At 26.4% G+C, this 18,311-nt stretch overlaps 1 protein-coding gene across 1 annotated transcript; it reads right to left on the bottom strand.

The window, feature by feature from the left end:
• Positions 1-710: 710 nt before the first annotated feature.
• On the bottom strand, positions 711-17,959 carry LOC105252453 (cilia- and flagella-associated protein 251). The gene is made up of 19 exons (XM_025406142.1): positions 17,750-17,959; positions 17,369-17,472; positions 17,155-17,309; positions 16,310-16,429; positions 15,652-15,787; positions 15,422-15,560; positions 14,767-14,851; positions 13,876-13,984; positions 12,807-13,018; positions 12,575-12,726; positions 12,295-12,506; positions 10,740-10,869; positions 9,412-9,501; positions 6,051-6,182; positions 5,684-5,775; positions 3,707-3,938; positions 2,319-2,571; positions 937-1,073; positions 711-812 (listed from the first exon to the last, which is right to left on the bottom strand). Exons 1-19 carry the CDS (start codon positions 17,924-17,926, stop codon positions 711-713), a joined length of 2,769 nt encoding a protein of 922 aa, XP_025261927.1. The 5' UTR covers positions 17,927-17,959.
• Positions 17,960-18,311: the final 352 nt, after the last annotated feature.

Genomic DNA, 18,311 nt, shown 5'->3' with positions numbered 1-18,311 from the left:
TTTCTCATCTTTTTCCTCTCTTTTTAATTAAAAAGATTAGTGCAAAAAGAATATAAATTGTTCCATTATAAGTGGAAAATATAAATCCGTTTGAGCAATAAATATATAGCTTGCTATTTACTTTCAATAAGTTTGTACCCTCTACCTTGGAAAAAGAGAAAGAGAAAACATAATCTGGTAAATATCGTTATTTCTTTTGTTGTGTTTACAAGCAATTTATGTTTCCGATGTTTACGAGTGCAAACAATTATTATTTGACTATCGTAGCTCTTGTAAGTGATGTTGTTTGAAAGATTAATGAATGCCATATATCTTCATAGTTGCGATTAATTATGCAGATATGATATTCAATATCAGACGCATTCATATGAAATTTTTTTTTATAATGATACCATCTTAAAATATTGATCTTTCCTTCATATATATATATATATATATATATATATATATATATATATATATATGTATGTATTTCAGTTATTGTATCTTTTTAACAAATTTCGAAGAAATGGATGATAGACAAAGTTCGACGGTCATTCTGCTGATATTTCTTCTTTTCTTTATTCTTTTAATAGTGTCTCTTTTAATTTTTATCTGACGTTTACAAGAAATAAATAGTTCCGGTCTTTGTTTTGAGCTTACTTCCAGTAACTTTCGTTTTATTCCTTACATCAATATATCCATAAAAAAATCCGTAGAATATCGCGATGCTACAGATAATTGTCGTGTTGGTTTCCTTGATTGCCAACTTTAGTTTCCTCCGGTGTTTCAATACCCATAATGTTCGTAGCAAAATCTTTGTAAGATATTCTCTGTATCATAACATAACAATACATTATTCTCGCGAAGCCTAATGACGTGTTTATCTTGTTTATTCTATATTTATACTGCCTATTTTTGCATATTGCTTCCCAACAAATTGGAGGAAATAATTACTGGCGGGAGAAAACGGAAATTGGAGAACACGTCTCTTTGCAATGGGCTCGATGGCTGACGAATCTTCGTCGTTTTCTCGTCAAAAGGCACGAGCAACTTAAGATATGTGTGTGCCTCTTCCAAAGTCAACGGTTCACCTATCACATATATATACATATAAATTGGAGAGACAAGTATTATTGAATACTGCAAGTGAAAATTGAATCATCTATTTTGAAAAAAAAATTCAATTTTATTAACATTATATACATTTAAAAAAAATTTCAATTTTATTAACACTTTATGTATTTAAAATTAATATAATGTTCGTAAGTTTTGAAATTTAGTATAAATTGTTACACTAATTAATATTCAAGGAACAATTATGTTCTTTTTAAATGGAAGCACGAGAAAAAATCAACTTAAGCAAACAGGTTAAATAAGAAATTTGACAGACTATTAATTTATATCAGAATACAGTCACTATGTAATAATATAAAATTATTAGATTATTTCATCACAGTTATCTTCAAGGTCAATTTTCAGATTGACAGAAGCACTTTTAGAAAAACCGTTTGATACAAAAGTTTCTTATTTTTTCATGTACAATTCGAATCTGTAATAAAAAGTACCATGTTCTCCTAAAAAAATTCAACTTCCGATCCGGATGGCGTACTTCCGGTCGAAATCAAAAGTTGAAAATATCACCATTTGATAGAACGTACCCGATTTACTTAAAAATTGTTCGCGATTTTTTATAAAAGCCATTTATTTTCATTTTAAAAGGGGTGTACGAGTGGTCTGGGACATCCTGTACATATATACAGGGTGGCCCCGAACGTTCCAGCCCGACTTTGAGATCTTATAAGAAATTTAATTCTGAATAAAAAATTTCCTATAAACATGAGTCGAAAAATACTTCCTTAAGAAGTTATCGCTCAAAAACCTCTGATGAAGGAAGAGCAAAAGGTGAAAAGAAAATGAAACTAAATAAATTTCTTGAAAAACGTCTTTATTCATTTTCTATTACGTGCTATTACTAAAATAGTTATTAGTATTAATTAAATAGTATTAGTTAAAAAAAATTATTTTATTTTCATAGAAGAAAAAGATTTTTATTTTTTATTTTTATCATTTTTTTCAAAGAAAATTTATTTAATTTTATTTTCTTTTCACCTTTTGCTCTTCCTTCAACAGAGGTTTTGAGCGATAATTTCTTAAGAAAGCATTTTTCGACCCATGTTTATCGGAAATTTTTTGTTCAGAATTAAATTTCCTATAAGATCTCAAAGTTTGGCTGGAACGTTCGGAGCCACCCTGTATATACATATTTTTGCAATGAACTACAGCACAGAACATTGCAAGGTAAAGTAACACGTAAAGAAATCAATGAATGGACTTGCCGATATTTTCACTGTCTTCCATCGAAGTCTTCGATGTTGCTCTACCGAGTAAAACGTCTATAAACTGTTCTCTTGTCAGAGTAGGATTTTCCATGTTGGTAAAACTCTCATCGATTAAAGTACCAAAAGCTTCCTTTATTTGACGTATGGTAAATCCGAACGCCGGTCGATGATTCACGTAGAGTCGCACGAATTCTTCGAAAGTGATTTTCTCGATACATTTATAGCGCACTTCCGTCATGATATTCTCTATCTTGAAAATAAATTTATATTTTAATAAACGCGAGAGAATCTTATAACATGACGTACACAAAAAAAAAAAAGATTTTCCGATAATCAATCAAGAAACAAAAGTTTATCATTCGCTTCAATATTAACAGATTTGGTTTTCAAAGATTTTTAATTTAAGGAATGCAAAAAAGAGGAGATATTTTGCAATTAAAAATTTTCCAAAAATGAAAAAAAATTATATAAATTATATAAATTAAAAAATTAATTCAATATTCTTAAAATCAGTTTGCCGCGCGTACGCATGTTATACAGACGAATGTGTACAGATACATTTTCAGAAAAGTTAGTAATTTTGTAAAAAGAAAAACCACCATATTCTGTTCTTCATTTTAAAATTATCACTTTGAATTTTATAAATACTGCAAAAGTCCTACGATATTATCAATGTAGCTTCAATGTTTCAAAAAAATTCATCCACGCGTTCAAAAACAGTTAACGTTTAAAATGTTAACTTATTTTTTAACCACTCTATATATATATATATATATATATATATATATATATATATACAGAGTGTCCCAAAAGTCCCGGACCGGTCGAATATTTCATAAACTATGCACTTTAGAAAGAAATGTTTCAGACAAAAGTTGTATAGCTTGAAGGGAGCCATCAGATAGTGGCAAGTGATTTCACATGGGAGAGTCATTTGAAAGTCACGTGAAGATCACCGTCAATTTCCTAAATGGTAAGATAATCGAAAAATGAATGTTTTACTAGATATTTTATGGTTTATGCAAAATTAAGAAATGATTTCAAGCCTCATAACTCGAAAAGTACTCAATGAAGAAATACTTTATTATAGTGTTTTGGAAAGCTTTCGAGATAAGCTACACGAATATGTAATAAAAAATAGGGAGTTCCATTTAAGAAATTGAAGGTGACTTTTACGTCACCTTCAAATGACTCTCCAAGATCAAATCATTGCCACTATCTGATGATGTCCTTCAAGCCATATAACTTTTGTCTGAAATATTTCTTTCTAAAGTGCATAGTTTATGAAATATTCGACCGGTCCGGGACTTTTGGGACACTGTATAATATTATATATTATACAACACGCACGCACACATATGCACACAGCATAACATAAAAAATACTTCTTTATTTGTCGGAAAATATCCAACAGCTCGCATAAGGTTTGGAATTTGCTCGATGACCACAGTATCGGAAATGATTCTGGCAGCAGTCGTATTTTCACCTTGATGCAATATTTGCGCATAATAGAATAGATCTTTCATTTCGTTTATCAGCGATTTTCTCTCGCCTTCGACGAGACAACGAAACGGTAAGAGTCCTTCTCCGCCTGATTGCGCCATTAAATCAACGGATCTAAGGAAAATAATTTTTAATTTTTCAACATAGTATCAAGACTCGCAATTAATAATTTTGCAGTCGGATTTGATGACGATGATGTCACATATATTTAACACACAAAAAGATTAAAATATTATAAATTTTAGGTTTAAAGTAAATGAATTTCTTCTATATCGTCTCACTCATGATATAAAAAGAGTTGTATCTGTACAAATTCTAACTAATCGTTATAAGATCTATTTTTATTGAACACATAAAGTTAAACTATATATGTATAGATCAAAGATAAATCTAATAAATATTATTTCTTACAATAATACATATAATATAGAAGTAATAAATAATAAGTTACCTATATGTGATATAAAACTATAATCATATGCATATCATACATATTGTTTTGCAATATTACAACAATAACAGAATATTATTGCAATATTACATTGTTATATATACAGGATGTCGCAAACTATCCGTATTAGCCGAATATCTCAAATCTGAGCGCGGCAGACAACAATATTTCAGACAAAAGTTGTAAAGAAAACACATAATTATTTCGAAGAAAAAATATGTAATTTGCAATTAACAATTACATTTTTTTTTTTTTAAACAATTATGTGTTTTCTTTAGACCAATTGATTCCTCTCATTATTTTGTATAAAAAAGTATTAAGATAAGATAATCGAAAAATGAATATTTTACTAGATATTTTATGATTTATATAAAATTAAGATATTACTTTAAGCCTCATAACTCGGAAAGTACTCAATGAAAAAATACTTTATTATAGTGTTTTGTTGGAAAGCTCTTGAGGCAAGCTACAAGAATATGTAAAAGTATATAGGGTATCCCATTTAAAAAGTTAGAGGTGACCTTCACGTGACCTTCAGGTGACTCTTCAAGATCAAATTAAAGGCATCATCTTATGTCTCCTTTCAAGCCATACAACTTTTGTCTGAAATATTTTTGTCTGCCGCGCTCAGTTTTTGAGATATTCGGCTGATTCGGGTGGTCTGCGACATCCTGTATATATTTCTTTATTCGCTATGTGGAGAAAAATCAGATTTTAAGTTGTATTTAATTACATTGTATTTTTTCACCATAAAATGGATACATAGAATACTAATATAAGATTGGAAATAGTTTTTTTATTTTAATTTCTAATAAAATCTCAATATATAAGAGATTCAAAATATTAAACAAATTATTTGAAATTAAAGTATATGGGAAATAATCAATTTTTACTATCTATTTAAAGCAAAATCTATTAAAAAATTTTTATATAAATTAAATTTCGAAAATTCTATAAATTATAGACACATATAAGTTATTTTATTTAGTTAATTGCCAACTCCATATTTGATTATTATGCTATAAATTAATTTTCAATATAAGTACAGATGTAACAACAATATATTATATTACATATTACATTTATAAATGAGAAATGACGATTAATTAATAACTTACTGTCAATACTTGTGCATATTATTTGTATCGTTTAATTGCTTTTACATAACATTAATATAATAATGCTTGATGAGAGGTTCTTTGTGAAAATTAATATTTTTGAGACGTTTTGTTACAAGCAAATAGAATGTATTTTTATTTTAATGACCATATATATATATATATATATATATATATATATATATATATAAAATATATGGCATTTCCAACTTTCTCTTAAAGTCAAAATTTGCAAACTGCGGCTACAATAAAGAACTAAAAGTCCGCATTGTTCATCGATATATACCAACCTGAGTTTAATTTTCCACATCAATATACATGGATCATTGTAACCTGTGGTAAAAAGTATTTCCTTGTTGTTGTTGACAGCGATATTTGTTATCTACAAACAAAGATACAGATGTATATATCTATATCTATATATATATATATATATATATATATATATATATAACATATAATAACAGATAATAACAGATATATAATACAGATATATAATACATATAATAACAGATAATAACAGATATATAATACAGATATATAATACATATAATAACAGATATATATGTATATATCTGTTATTTTGTAAAACTCAATATATATATATATATATATATATATATATGTGTGTATAGATAGCATCTACAGGCATTTAACTTTTCGTGGGTGTCCCATCATGCTGAGAATCTTATAAGGATTGCCGTCCAAAGGTAGTAACTGAAGACCAATTTCCTTATCGGTGGCGAATACCATATAATTATTATGGTTGACAAGTTTCTTCGTTAAGATCTGTCGATGTTGCAAAGATTTAAATACTTGAAATTCAATCAATATATTACGCTAATAAATTTATTATAAAGCAATCCAGTAAACACCAAATAACAGTTATATTAATTGTTAGTTATAATTTCCCACTCAATGATATAACTGTTACATGTTATATAACAGTTACATAATATATGGAAAGGAGGTTTCTCTGATAAATGAAATTCTTATTTTAAAAAAATTAAAGAAAGAAAGTTAATTAAATGCACAAATTTAGAAATGCGTTCGTAATTTTAATTTTTAATATTGCTTTGTAAAATATTTAACGATTATCTATTAAACAAACGTCAAGTGGAAAACGTCAAGTGGACTTTCTACCTCATATCAATACGACGGATTCCAACGCACATAATTAATACCTTTATTAAGGTATTTTGACACTAACAATAAATATAAATGAAAAACAGATCTATCTGCCACTAAATTTATGTAATTATTTACTGTCAGATGTTTCTCTTTATTTGGAATTTGTGTGTGTATCAATTAACTTACTATTAATCAATTACTTATGATTAAAATAACATTAGCGATAATAAAAAATGTAACGGCATTTTTGTAATATAATATCGGTATGATATTCTTTCAATTTCGATTAATCTAATTAAAATTGGTAGGTTCTGAAATCTATCTGAAGAATTTCTAAGATGTCGAAAATTTCAAAATATCTTAATTTCTTAACACACGCACACATACATTTAATATTTTTTAGCTATTTAACATGGTTGAAAATTTATTTATCATTATATCTATTTAGTATTATATCTAATATTTATTTATTATTATTTACTTATTGTTAGCAGAATATATCGAAAACATACACAGCAATTCTGAATGTATGTATGTATATATAAATATGTATATTTTGTGTATGTGTGTAAATATTTTGCCAGGTAAACAATGATAAATAAATATAATGTTGGTAAATAATGATAAATAAATTTTCAACCGTGTTAAATAGCTGAAAAAATATTAAAAATATATTACTAATTTTTCTATATACATATATTTCCTAATAACAAGTAATATAAAAAAAATAAAAAATTGATAGATAGATATTGAATTAAATATTAATTCAATTAATATACATATTAATCATTACTTATCGTTAATAATTATCATTTATTATTTAGCATCTATTATTATCATTGATAACACAGGACCATAAATTTTTTTTTTAATTGACACAAACTGAGATCACATGTACATACTATACGTATTTTGGGTCGCTGAAGACGAATCCGTTGGCTGTTTTTCCACCACGTCTAGGTTTTTTGTAAATTGCAAAGATGTATTAAATCATTTAAATACCATATACACATATTTAATTTGATTTTGTCTTTATTTTTACCGAGGACTTCGTGCCTCTTGTGAAAGAGACAGGGGGAAAGAGAGAGAGAAACTTCAGCGACTCAAAATACGTACAGTACCCGTCTAGTTTGTGTCAATTAAAAAAAAAAGAATTTGTGGTCCTGTGTAATTTATATTAATGTAATTTATATTAATTATAAAATTTTAATTAATATGTTTATATTATTAACCCTTTATCTGCAATCTGTATCTTTTTTGATACAAACGAAATATCTCTCATTTTTTCTTATGTTTCTGGAAATAAAGGAAGGACAAAATTCGATTCCGCCTTGTAAAAAAAACTTTGTTAATGCACTGAGAAAAAAAGTTGTTAACTTGTTCAATTACATTATCTTTGTAAATATACTAAAATGACGTAAGTATACTAAAATGACTAAATTGTTCAATTAAATTATCTTTGCAAGTATAAATAAATATGACATATTAACATAACATTTATTTAATTTAAATACGTAAATATTTCAATTTAAAAAATAATAATTTAGTTAAATCGTTTAATCAAGTTAACAACTTTTTTTCTCAGTATGGGATTTTACTTGCTAACGTCAGACACGATTATTTATCTTCGATCAGCATGGAAAATGGCGCACGTGGCACAAGTGATTACAGACGAAAAGTAATTAATTATCAAGTAATTGTGTTATTTACAAGCGTGTAATAACATTGTATCTGCAGAAAACAAATAGAAAAAATAAAATATTTTTAATTTTAATAATTTAAATAATTTTTAATTTTAATAATTTTATTATTAATTTTATTATTAATTTTTAATTTTAATAATTTTTATATTAATTTAATTTAAATTAAATTGAATTAATATAATTATTAATTAAATTATTAATATAATTATTAATTTTTGGGTTGCAATAGGTGATTGTAGAGGAATCCAAATTATTTAAATGTTAAGTAATTGATTAAATATTTAATTATTACACCGTATAAAAATAAAAAGAAAGCTCAAAGAAAGATCAAAAAATGCTCAGGAGTTTTCAGTTTGGATTGTTATCTGTGTGCTCCATATGTATGTTTGTTTAGATATATTTTATATATATATGAACTGATAACATATCATTATTTAGTTACATTATATTTATTACATTGCACAGCTATTTTTAAGGAATTAATTTTTTAATATTAGTTTAAAGCAGTATTTCACGGCTATTTTTAAAGAATTAATTTTTTTAACAACATTAGTTTAAAGTTAATTTAACAATTAAGAATTTTTAATTTTTTAAATCTATTTATTGCATATACAAATTTGGTGTGTGTTTTTTATTTTTTTTAGAAAGGTGTTTTTAGATATATAATTTTTCTAACTTTTGTCATATAATTTAAAGCTTTAATTGTAAAATGCATCTAGTACAGTAAAGTAGTATCTGAAAATGGCAAAACCCAATTTTTAGAGGGTGAATAAAAGATGAGTAAAAGGTCATAGGAGATCCCCGAATTCACAGAGTTTTAACAAAATTTCCCTGTGCGTCGGCGATCATTTTCAAAATAGAGGTAAGTTTAAATATCTCGACTCCTATTGGTTGAATTTTTTTCTTTTTTTTTAAATTTTGTAAGGAAAAATATTTATTACAACTTTTGTTTGAAAAATTTTTCAATAGCTATCAAGGAAATAAGTTACAACTAAAAAAGTGCCGTCAATTAGGGGTTGAACATTTTTATTGACAATTATATTGTCCCCCTATTGATTTTATCAAAAAAATATTCAAATAAAACTTGTAGAAGACTTAATTCGTTTTCGTATATCCGCTTTTGCGGTGAAAATTCGCCTAAACAAATCAGCATATCGTTCTAATCAAATAAAAATGTGCATTACTTGGAATTGTTGTACTGGTTCTCCAAAAATCGGTCCTAAATAAGTACCACAAATAGTCTTGGTAACATCGTTGAAGATCTTATATTTGTACTGCAATAAATAAATAAATAAATAAATAAATATATATATATATATATATATATATATATATATATACATACAGGGTGTCCCAAAACTCATAATCAATTTTTCAAAGACAGATTCCTGGAATCATCTGAAAACGATTTTTCCTCAACGAAAATGTCGAGGCACTAATACTTTTCGAATTGTAAATGATTGGAAATAAGGGGTTTTTAAACTAAGCTTTGTAGAAATAAAATATTAACAAAACTACATTCTTCGATTAATTTTAAATAAAGTTTACTTTAGTTGAGTTTTAATTTAAGGCTTAATTGCAAAGATATATGATGACAAAAATCGGAAACATGCAAAAAATGATGGCCTTCATCGTCATTTTTACTGAGGAAAAATCGTCTCCAAATGATCCCAGGAATCTGACTTTGAAAGATTGATTATGAGTTTTGGGACACCCTGTATGTATATATATATATATATATATATATATATATATACACATATATATATACAGAATATCGCAGAAGTGACTATCCCTTTTTATCTTTTAAATTAAAAAAGATAGATTATAACAAATATATATATTTAAAAAATTATGCATACTTCTCCGTTTGTTAACACAAATAGCGATTTTATGAACAATCGTTACACTCACAACCGAATTAATTTTGAACCATTTAATTTGACATATACAGGATGTAGACTTAACGAATCAGCTATTAATAGCAAACTCCTGAGATCATTTGGAGACGAAAATTCTAATACCAAACTGTTGAGAAAGACTTCATAAAAATGTTTAAATTACTGACTACTGTCGCTTTGAAGGCACAATCGTGCTCACTGCAGAATCCTATTTTTTATTTTATATTGATTTCTCTATTGATATCGATATTATCGCATTGTACGCGTGTCCCTGAGCACAGGAAAACGTAACATGCCGATTGGTAATCTTTAATCTTTTGTAGCGCCGAAACTATATCTTCCTCAACATTTTGGTATTAAGATTTTCGTTTCCAAATGATCTCAGGAATCTACCATTAACGGCTGATTTGTTAAGTCTGGGACACCTTGTATATGTTATGATCTGATCTCTTTTACTTTAAAAGATAAAAAGGAGTAGGCACTGTATAGGTAGGACACCCTGTATATATGTAAATTGAAGTATTATGTGTATATTTTGTTCATTTGATATTTGTAGGTAAATCAAGAAAGAGAGAGAGAGGAGAGAGAAAGCTGATTATTGAAGTATTTACTTCGGAATTTGAAATTATAAGGAATTTTCCAACATCGAATTTAGGATACCACGCTAGACAAAGAGGAATAGCACTCTGTTCGATTCTATCAATGCGCAAGATTTGAAGTCCCGGTATTGGATACGGTCCGCTGTAAACAAAATATAATACCAGACGGATTATAAGAATTACTCTTTATTAAGAAATATCTAGAATTTAAAACAAATCGATTAAATTAATGTTATTCTCGCGAACAATGGCATATTTATCCAATAAACAGTGCTATATAAACCCTTTGCACTCGGGCTAATTTTGTTATATGACCCAGCAAATTCAAGGCATTTTTTGTGATATCTTTGATAAACATTAAAAAATGTTATATGTTATATCAAATAAAAAAATTCTACTTTACTATCGTCATTGCTGTTCTCAGTATTATAAATAATTTCATTATAATTGATTGAAAAATAAATATTATAAATAAATAACATATAAAAAATAAATAAATAATATTATAAAAATAAATATTATAAATAATTTCATTATATTTTTATTGTAAAATATATGTAGCGGCGCCTACAAAGTACAAAGGATTAGTGTTATATGAACAAAATGGAATATTACATGTAACATAAGTATTACTGTCAAGTTACTAATTAATTATAATTTTCCATTCATAAATGTAACATGTAATATAACATATATTATATCGTTGTTAATTATTGTTAATTGCATATAGAATATTGATTATAAAAGGTGTCTCATTAAAAAAGTAGCTATTATAAACTTTTGCTTCAAATAAGCAGTAAACAGATAATTTTCCATTTATCTTATTGATTTCATTCAATTTAATATTCTAAATCTCATATTGTGCTTATATATTAGATATTAAAAATTAAAATAGAAAAAATTATTATACTTTTTTATTAGTAATCATAACTTGTAAACTTAATATCTATTTCTGACAGAAACTTAATTGCGAGAAAATACATCGCATATATTAGTGGTTAGCGAAGAAACTATCGAATCAAATGTTACGTCCTATGAAAGACTGGATTGTTGGAAGGCATATCAAATATTTGAGAAACTGATTTAAAACTTATGTATCAAATTAAATGTACTATCAGACTTAAAGAAGTTGGTCAACAACCAGGAGAATCGTTCTTACACGCTATATATTTCAGATATTCGCTCCTTTTTTGATAAAGAATCTTTATTACGGTTTTAACCCTTATTATTGTATTGGACGGAACAAGGAGGAGAGGTGGGCTAAGTGCGATTTTGGATTAGAGAAGCGAGACTGAAGTTAATTAATTAAATAAAATAAATAATTAAAATAAGGTTAATTAATTAAATAAAATAAATAAACTATTAAATTACATAATTTATTAAAAGTTACAATTTTTGAAAATTGTAGAATACTTTCTAATAGTAATAACTTAATTAAAATGTTAATTATTATTATTACTATTTAAATTATTATTTATGTATTAACGTATTATATATACAACTTGCGTTATATTTGTGTTATTATACATTATGTTATTGCTACAAATAGTTTATTTGGTAAATCAACCTGTGTTCAAGATCATATTCGATGAGCTCTCGATCCTTTCCCAATGAAAAAAATCGGGATGAACCAGCAGAATCGGTTGTAGACTGGCCGAAAAGTATATCTGTGATGGGTAGATAATGCGAGTGATATTTTCCAATCAGGTTCCACAGATGAAGCTCTTTCGAAGTGGCGATATCATTTTTTTTTAATACTACTACTGTCGACGCATCATCCTGAAAATAAAATCCTTAAAATAGATTTTACATTCGACATTACGACACGTCGACAAATTTTTCCTCACTGTGTAAGCCATATAATCGGCGCAATGGGCGAAAGCGATTTTATTGACAGCTACGGAAGAGTGCTTGTACGGAATCTCCTCTAAGGGGTCTAGCGTAATATGATGTAGAATCCAAATTGCTCCGTTCTCCAAACCACATGCCAGCATATCGCCTGTAGAAAAAGAAAAAAATAAATGCACTCTTCTACGCATTTCCTTTACTCGGAAAATTGGGAAATTCATCGTTATCGACATTTTGGCGAAAACTTTAAAGCTGTGACAGCTTTCGAAGACTCGTTGCTTTGCGGACAAGTGACGTAAATTATGTTCCCGTCGATTGTCTGTTTTTCGAGAATTGGTCGAAAATCTGGTAAGGGTGGCGTGCTCCTGAATATCATCAAAGAGCGCTCCTCGTGATTGTACAGGCGCACGATGCCTTGCATATCGCCCACGGCTATGTAATTGCTATAATTAAAATCAACAAATGTAATAGAAATATTAATTATTTTAAATATTTTAAAAATATAAAAGAAATAAATATAGAAAGTGAATATTTTTATCTTTATAGTTTTTATTATTTTTATTTTATTATTTTTATCTTTATTTTATCTTTATTTTTATCTTTTTTATCTTTATTTTTATCTTTATTTTATCTTTATTTTTATCTTTATTTTATCTTTATTTTTTATTTTTATTTTATTATTTTTATCTTAAAAACGAATATTTTTATCTTTTATATTAATTATATCAATTAATATAATTGATATGAAATATTAATATAATTATAATATAATATTTGACAAATTGGGAATAGTTGAATTATGATTAGAAGCGAAAAATTATCAAAATCTTTTTCTTACAAAATAAATTAACTTTCTCTAATATTATTATTCGCATTCAATAAATATATAGTTTGGTAAAATAAATTAAAATCTCTTTCTTTATGTCCATAATTATGGATTAATAAATATAATTAATAAATATAGTTATATCTTTTATGGATTAATTATGGATTTAAATATAGCTGTATCTCGATTAATTATAAAATCTTTTTTCCTAAAATATAAAACATGTACGAATGAGTTATTTATGCATTTGCTAATAACAAGAAGAAACAAAGGTTTTCAATATTTTTTATGAATCCATACTATTGAATGAACGATGATTTATGAGAAACTAATTTATTTCGATGGATGTGGTAAGGAAAATGTTACATGATTTCTCTTTTGATGTAATGCAATATTTAGTAGAGATGAAGAAATGAAAGCATTGTGTATGAAATTTTTCAAAAATTATTATATGTCTATTTCGAATTCTTTTACCTTTCTGGATGAGCATCCATGCTGGTTATAGCTGTTACTGGATGACGTAATATAAAGTGCCATTTTTGCTTCGGAATTTCTACTAATGCTATTACTCCCATAGAAGAACCTGAAAAGCAAAATCCAAAAAAATGCTACAGTGTTTTCAATGTTTGTTGTGTACATACTACATACACACACACGTGCGCACGCACGTAATACATGCACATGCATAATATCATATATGTATAGAAAATTATTATATATTAATATTTTTTAATTATTTATATTTTAATATACTAATGTTTTCATAAATATTTTTTATTTATTAATGTAGAAGATGCATAGAATGTTGTAAAAAAATATAGAGAATGCGAATCAAGAATTTTTTATGCTGAATTAAATTGATCAATTTTTATTCTAATCAAACTGAATCGTTATTACATAATTTGTAATTAACAATATATATAATTATTGTAATATTGAATTAAACGCGAAGATAATAAGATAAAAGTAAGAGAATAATTTGTAAACAACACTCTTATTAATAGGAAATACAAAATTGCAAAATTGTCAACATTTGTGTTAAATAAAATATCATAGTGAAACTTTATAATAAATAAGATTAGCTTTATAATATGGACAGATATTATAGAAAGACTTTCTTCCTAAATTTCACTAACAAGTTTAGATATAAATTTAGATATAAATTTTGTTTCTATTATTTAAATTAATTAAATGCAAAATATATTTTACAGTTTTTACCAATTATTTATTTATCTCATTGTCAGTTAATTTTTCATATCCAGAAAATTATTGTTATAATTGCAAGATCATTTTTTTGAGTAAATCGTATAAATTTGAATTCGAATCCGAACAGTTCATATATTTCTAATTAAGTAAATATCTTACATGCGAGAAAATTTCGGACGTTAAACGGGGAGCCCTGTAAAGTAGCATCCATCGGCTGATAGCTTGATTTTACTTCGCTAAATATCTTGTTTCGTGAAATATGTTTTATATTTGTAATGAATTTTGATATCTTTGATTTGCTATTTCATTTGTATTTTAATTCATGAGGATATTTTAACCTATTATAAGTCACATAATTGTATACTTTTATTCTGTTATACGTATATCGAAAGTTTTCGTTTTCCTCATATAAAATATCAAATATATAATATAAAATATAAAAATATAAAAATATAAAATTATAAATTATAAAATATAAAAATATAAAAATATAAAATATCAAATTAAAGTTAAAATATCAAATAAAAAATATACAATGTAATAAGTAAATTAATACAATATATATTTTACATTACATAAATTTCATATCGGCTGTAAACAATTTTACGAATAAAAAATAATAAATTTTATGAGAAATATATGTAAAAATATAAACATTAAAAATAAATAACATACATAAAGACATATAAAAAAGTGAAAGTTAAGTAATATAATTTATAGAAAGAACAGTTTTGAAAGCTGAAAACTGAATGTTCGGAAAAAAAGAGTTTTTTCCGAGATAAAACTTATTGTCAGACACATTTATAGTAAATACCGGAGGTAGCAAATTTGATTGAAGATCGAAACTGAGCCATCGAATGGAATCAATATAGCAATTCTGGCACCAGTACAAAAGTTGCAATTGATAATTATAAAAAGTAATACGACCATTTGAATTTCCAGTGACAAGCATACTGCAAAATTAACGATTAAATTCGTACCAAATATACTATTATTATTAGACTAAAATATCAATTGTTAAATTATATATTTCAACACGTATACTTTTCGTTATGGACGATAACAGTAATACTACTGTTCTGTAAATTAATCGTTTTTATATGTTTTTTCTTTTTATATTTATCATCATTGGTCGCATCCTTTTCTTTGCAAAAAACGTCATTCCAAACCAAAATGCATCCTGAAAAAATTATATACGTCAGCACATAATGTCCGACAATTACTAATTGGTAACTAAAATTATGTCAATTAACGAGGATACCATTTGTAGTTGCTGTAAACGCTTGCTGTATTTTCGAAACATAGCAAGTTCCATTGAAAATTCCAATATGAAATTTTTTCGCAACCTTGGGACAATCATAACTCAAAGACTGGCCATTCTTGTTTAATAGAAATATGAAAACAGAATTATATATATATATATATATATATAAATCCAAACATTAGTTAAATTAAATTCAAAATATATAAACCCTGTATTTCTCGTTCTGTCAAAATATTCAGCAATAATATGCAATATAAAATCTAATTTTATTAGTAATTTTTCTTTCTAAAAAATAAAATTTGAAATTTTATATAATGTGTCATATAAAGAGAGAAAGTTCTAAAAATATTCATAAATCAAAATTTTATTTCTGTCAAGTTATATTATCGTTTCGTTTAGTAATTTTACATAAAGATACAAATATGATATATTTCTCACTAACCCAAATTAGGAACAGAACGTGATAATCGGTAGTTAATACAAATTGTTCCGGACATTCATCGTTGAAAGTTATTTCCTTGACACGTTCGGACTTAATGTCGATCAACGAAATTGATCCTGAAAATATATGATATCAAATAAATCGATAATTTATTGATATATTTTTTTATAATAAATATTTTACAAACTCTTAGCAATAATAATAATTGCCTATTTTTTAATGATTATACATAATTAATAATCAATAGTTATATAGTACAAACCCAATACAAAATATTGCAGCAACATTGCAGCAATGTTTGCTGGAAATGTATAATTTCCAAGGTTGGGTAATAACTAATTGATTAGTTAAAAGTTAAAAAAAAGTTAAAAAGTTAATAATTTTTAACTCAACTTAGTTATTTTAAAAAGAGTTAACTTTTAACTTTAACTAGTTATTTTTAAAACACATAAACTTAAACTTATTAACTTTCTGCCCAAATTTATTTGATGATTCATATTATTATATAGAGTAATCTAATTTTAAAATTACAATCTGATTTAATATAAAGTGAAATAATGCTTTTCAAAATTTTAACTTTTATCTTAACTAACGTTAATTTAATCTTAACGTAACTTTTATTGAGTTAATTTTTTATTTGTACAACTTTTAACATAACTAAATTAATTTTTTAACCCATTAACTTTAACTTAATTTAGTTTAAAAAAATATAAACTTACTCAACCCTGATAATTTCTAATAATAAAATATGAAAATTTAATATTTACATTAAATGGCAAAAAAGAATGATTCGAAAGCAAAAAAGAGTGATTAAACGAACGAACAAATTAAGTGAGCAAACCGTCTGGTTTGTCCCTTCCATGAGTCCACAACCAGACATGCACATTCTGACACTTTTCATTGCCGACAGTGACTATTTGCTTAGCATCGGGACTGATACGAGCGATTGTCATGTCTTCGCTCGCATGCGGATTGAATAAAGTGCACACGGGCACCCTGCAAACGCATCGAAAAAAATAATATTACGAAAATAATTTCCTCAAGAAAACACTTGCCCTTTTTCCGTGTCCCAAACTATCACCATGGAATCTTTCCCGAAATTCGCTGATAGCAACCATTTGCTATCTCGTGAAGTGGATAATGTTTCTACGGCATTATGCTGGAGAGCAAGAAAAATTGCAATGTTGCTGCAGCAATATTGCAATATTGCTGCAGCAATATATTGCAATGTTTGCTGCAATGTAACAATAATGGTCCCCCGCAAACACAGAATATTGCAGCAACATTGCTGCAATGTTGTAATATATTGCCGTAACATTGCTGCGATATTGTAATATTGCCGCAATATTCTGTGTTTGCTGGATCTATGCTGTATTAGATTTTAAATGAGAAAAATACTCGTTATTTTGCATTACACGTGTAAAAAATATACTAACATGGCCTACAAGCGACAACATTTCTCTCGAAATGTAGTTATAAATCACAACTACATGCGAACAGGCGTACGCTAGTAACGTTCGATCTTTGGTAGTTAAATTTATCACCGGTACTTCCGGATTTATGCCGAATGACCATTGCAATTCCTGAAAAGAGAGCGACAATTTTTTTGACATATTCGTATTAGCGAGCGCATCGTCCAAGGTTCCCAGTTCTCACTCACGAATGGGCAAAGATCATGCTCTGTGAATTTCTCGCAGTACTTTTTCTTCACGTTTTTCTTTATATGCTCAATATTTTTGATATCCATTCGAAATTGATCGAATATTAAGGAAGAAACAATAGTGCACATCGCCATTTTGTAACAAATGCGACAGAAATAAGACATTCAGTTTACATTTATACGATTGATAAGATAGAATTTATATTTTATTTCCGAGAGATAATATTATTAATATTGCAAAAAACAATTGTTTCTCATAAATATGTATAAAATAATATTATACTTTTAATTAAATATATTCAGTATTTAATATTTATACAATAATATATAAATATTTA

The sequence above is a fragment of the Camponotus floridanus genome, unplaced genomic scaffold (genome assembly GCF_003227725.1).
Source record: "Camponotus floridanus strain SB8 unplaced genomic scaffold, Cflo_v7.5 scaffold134, whole genome shotgun sequence".
Lineage (NCBI taxonomy): Eukaryota > Metazoa > Arthropoda > Insecta > Hymenoptera > Formicidae > Camponotus > Camponotus floridanus.
This window is presented reverse-complemented; position numbering and strand designations above follow the sequence as displayed.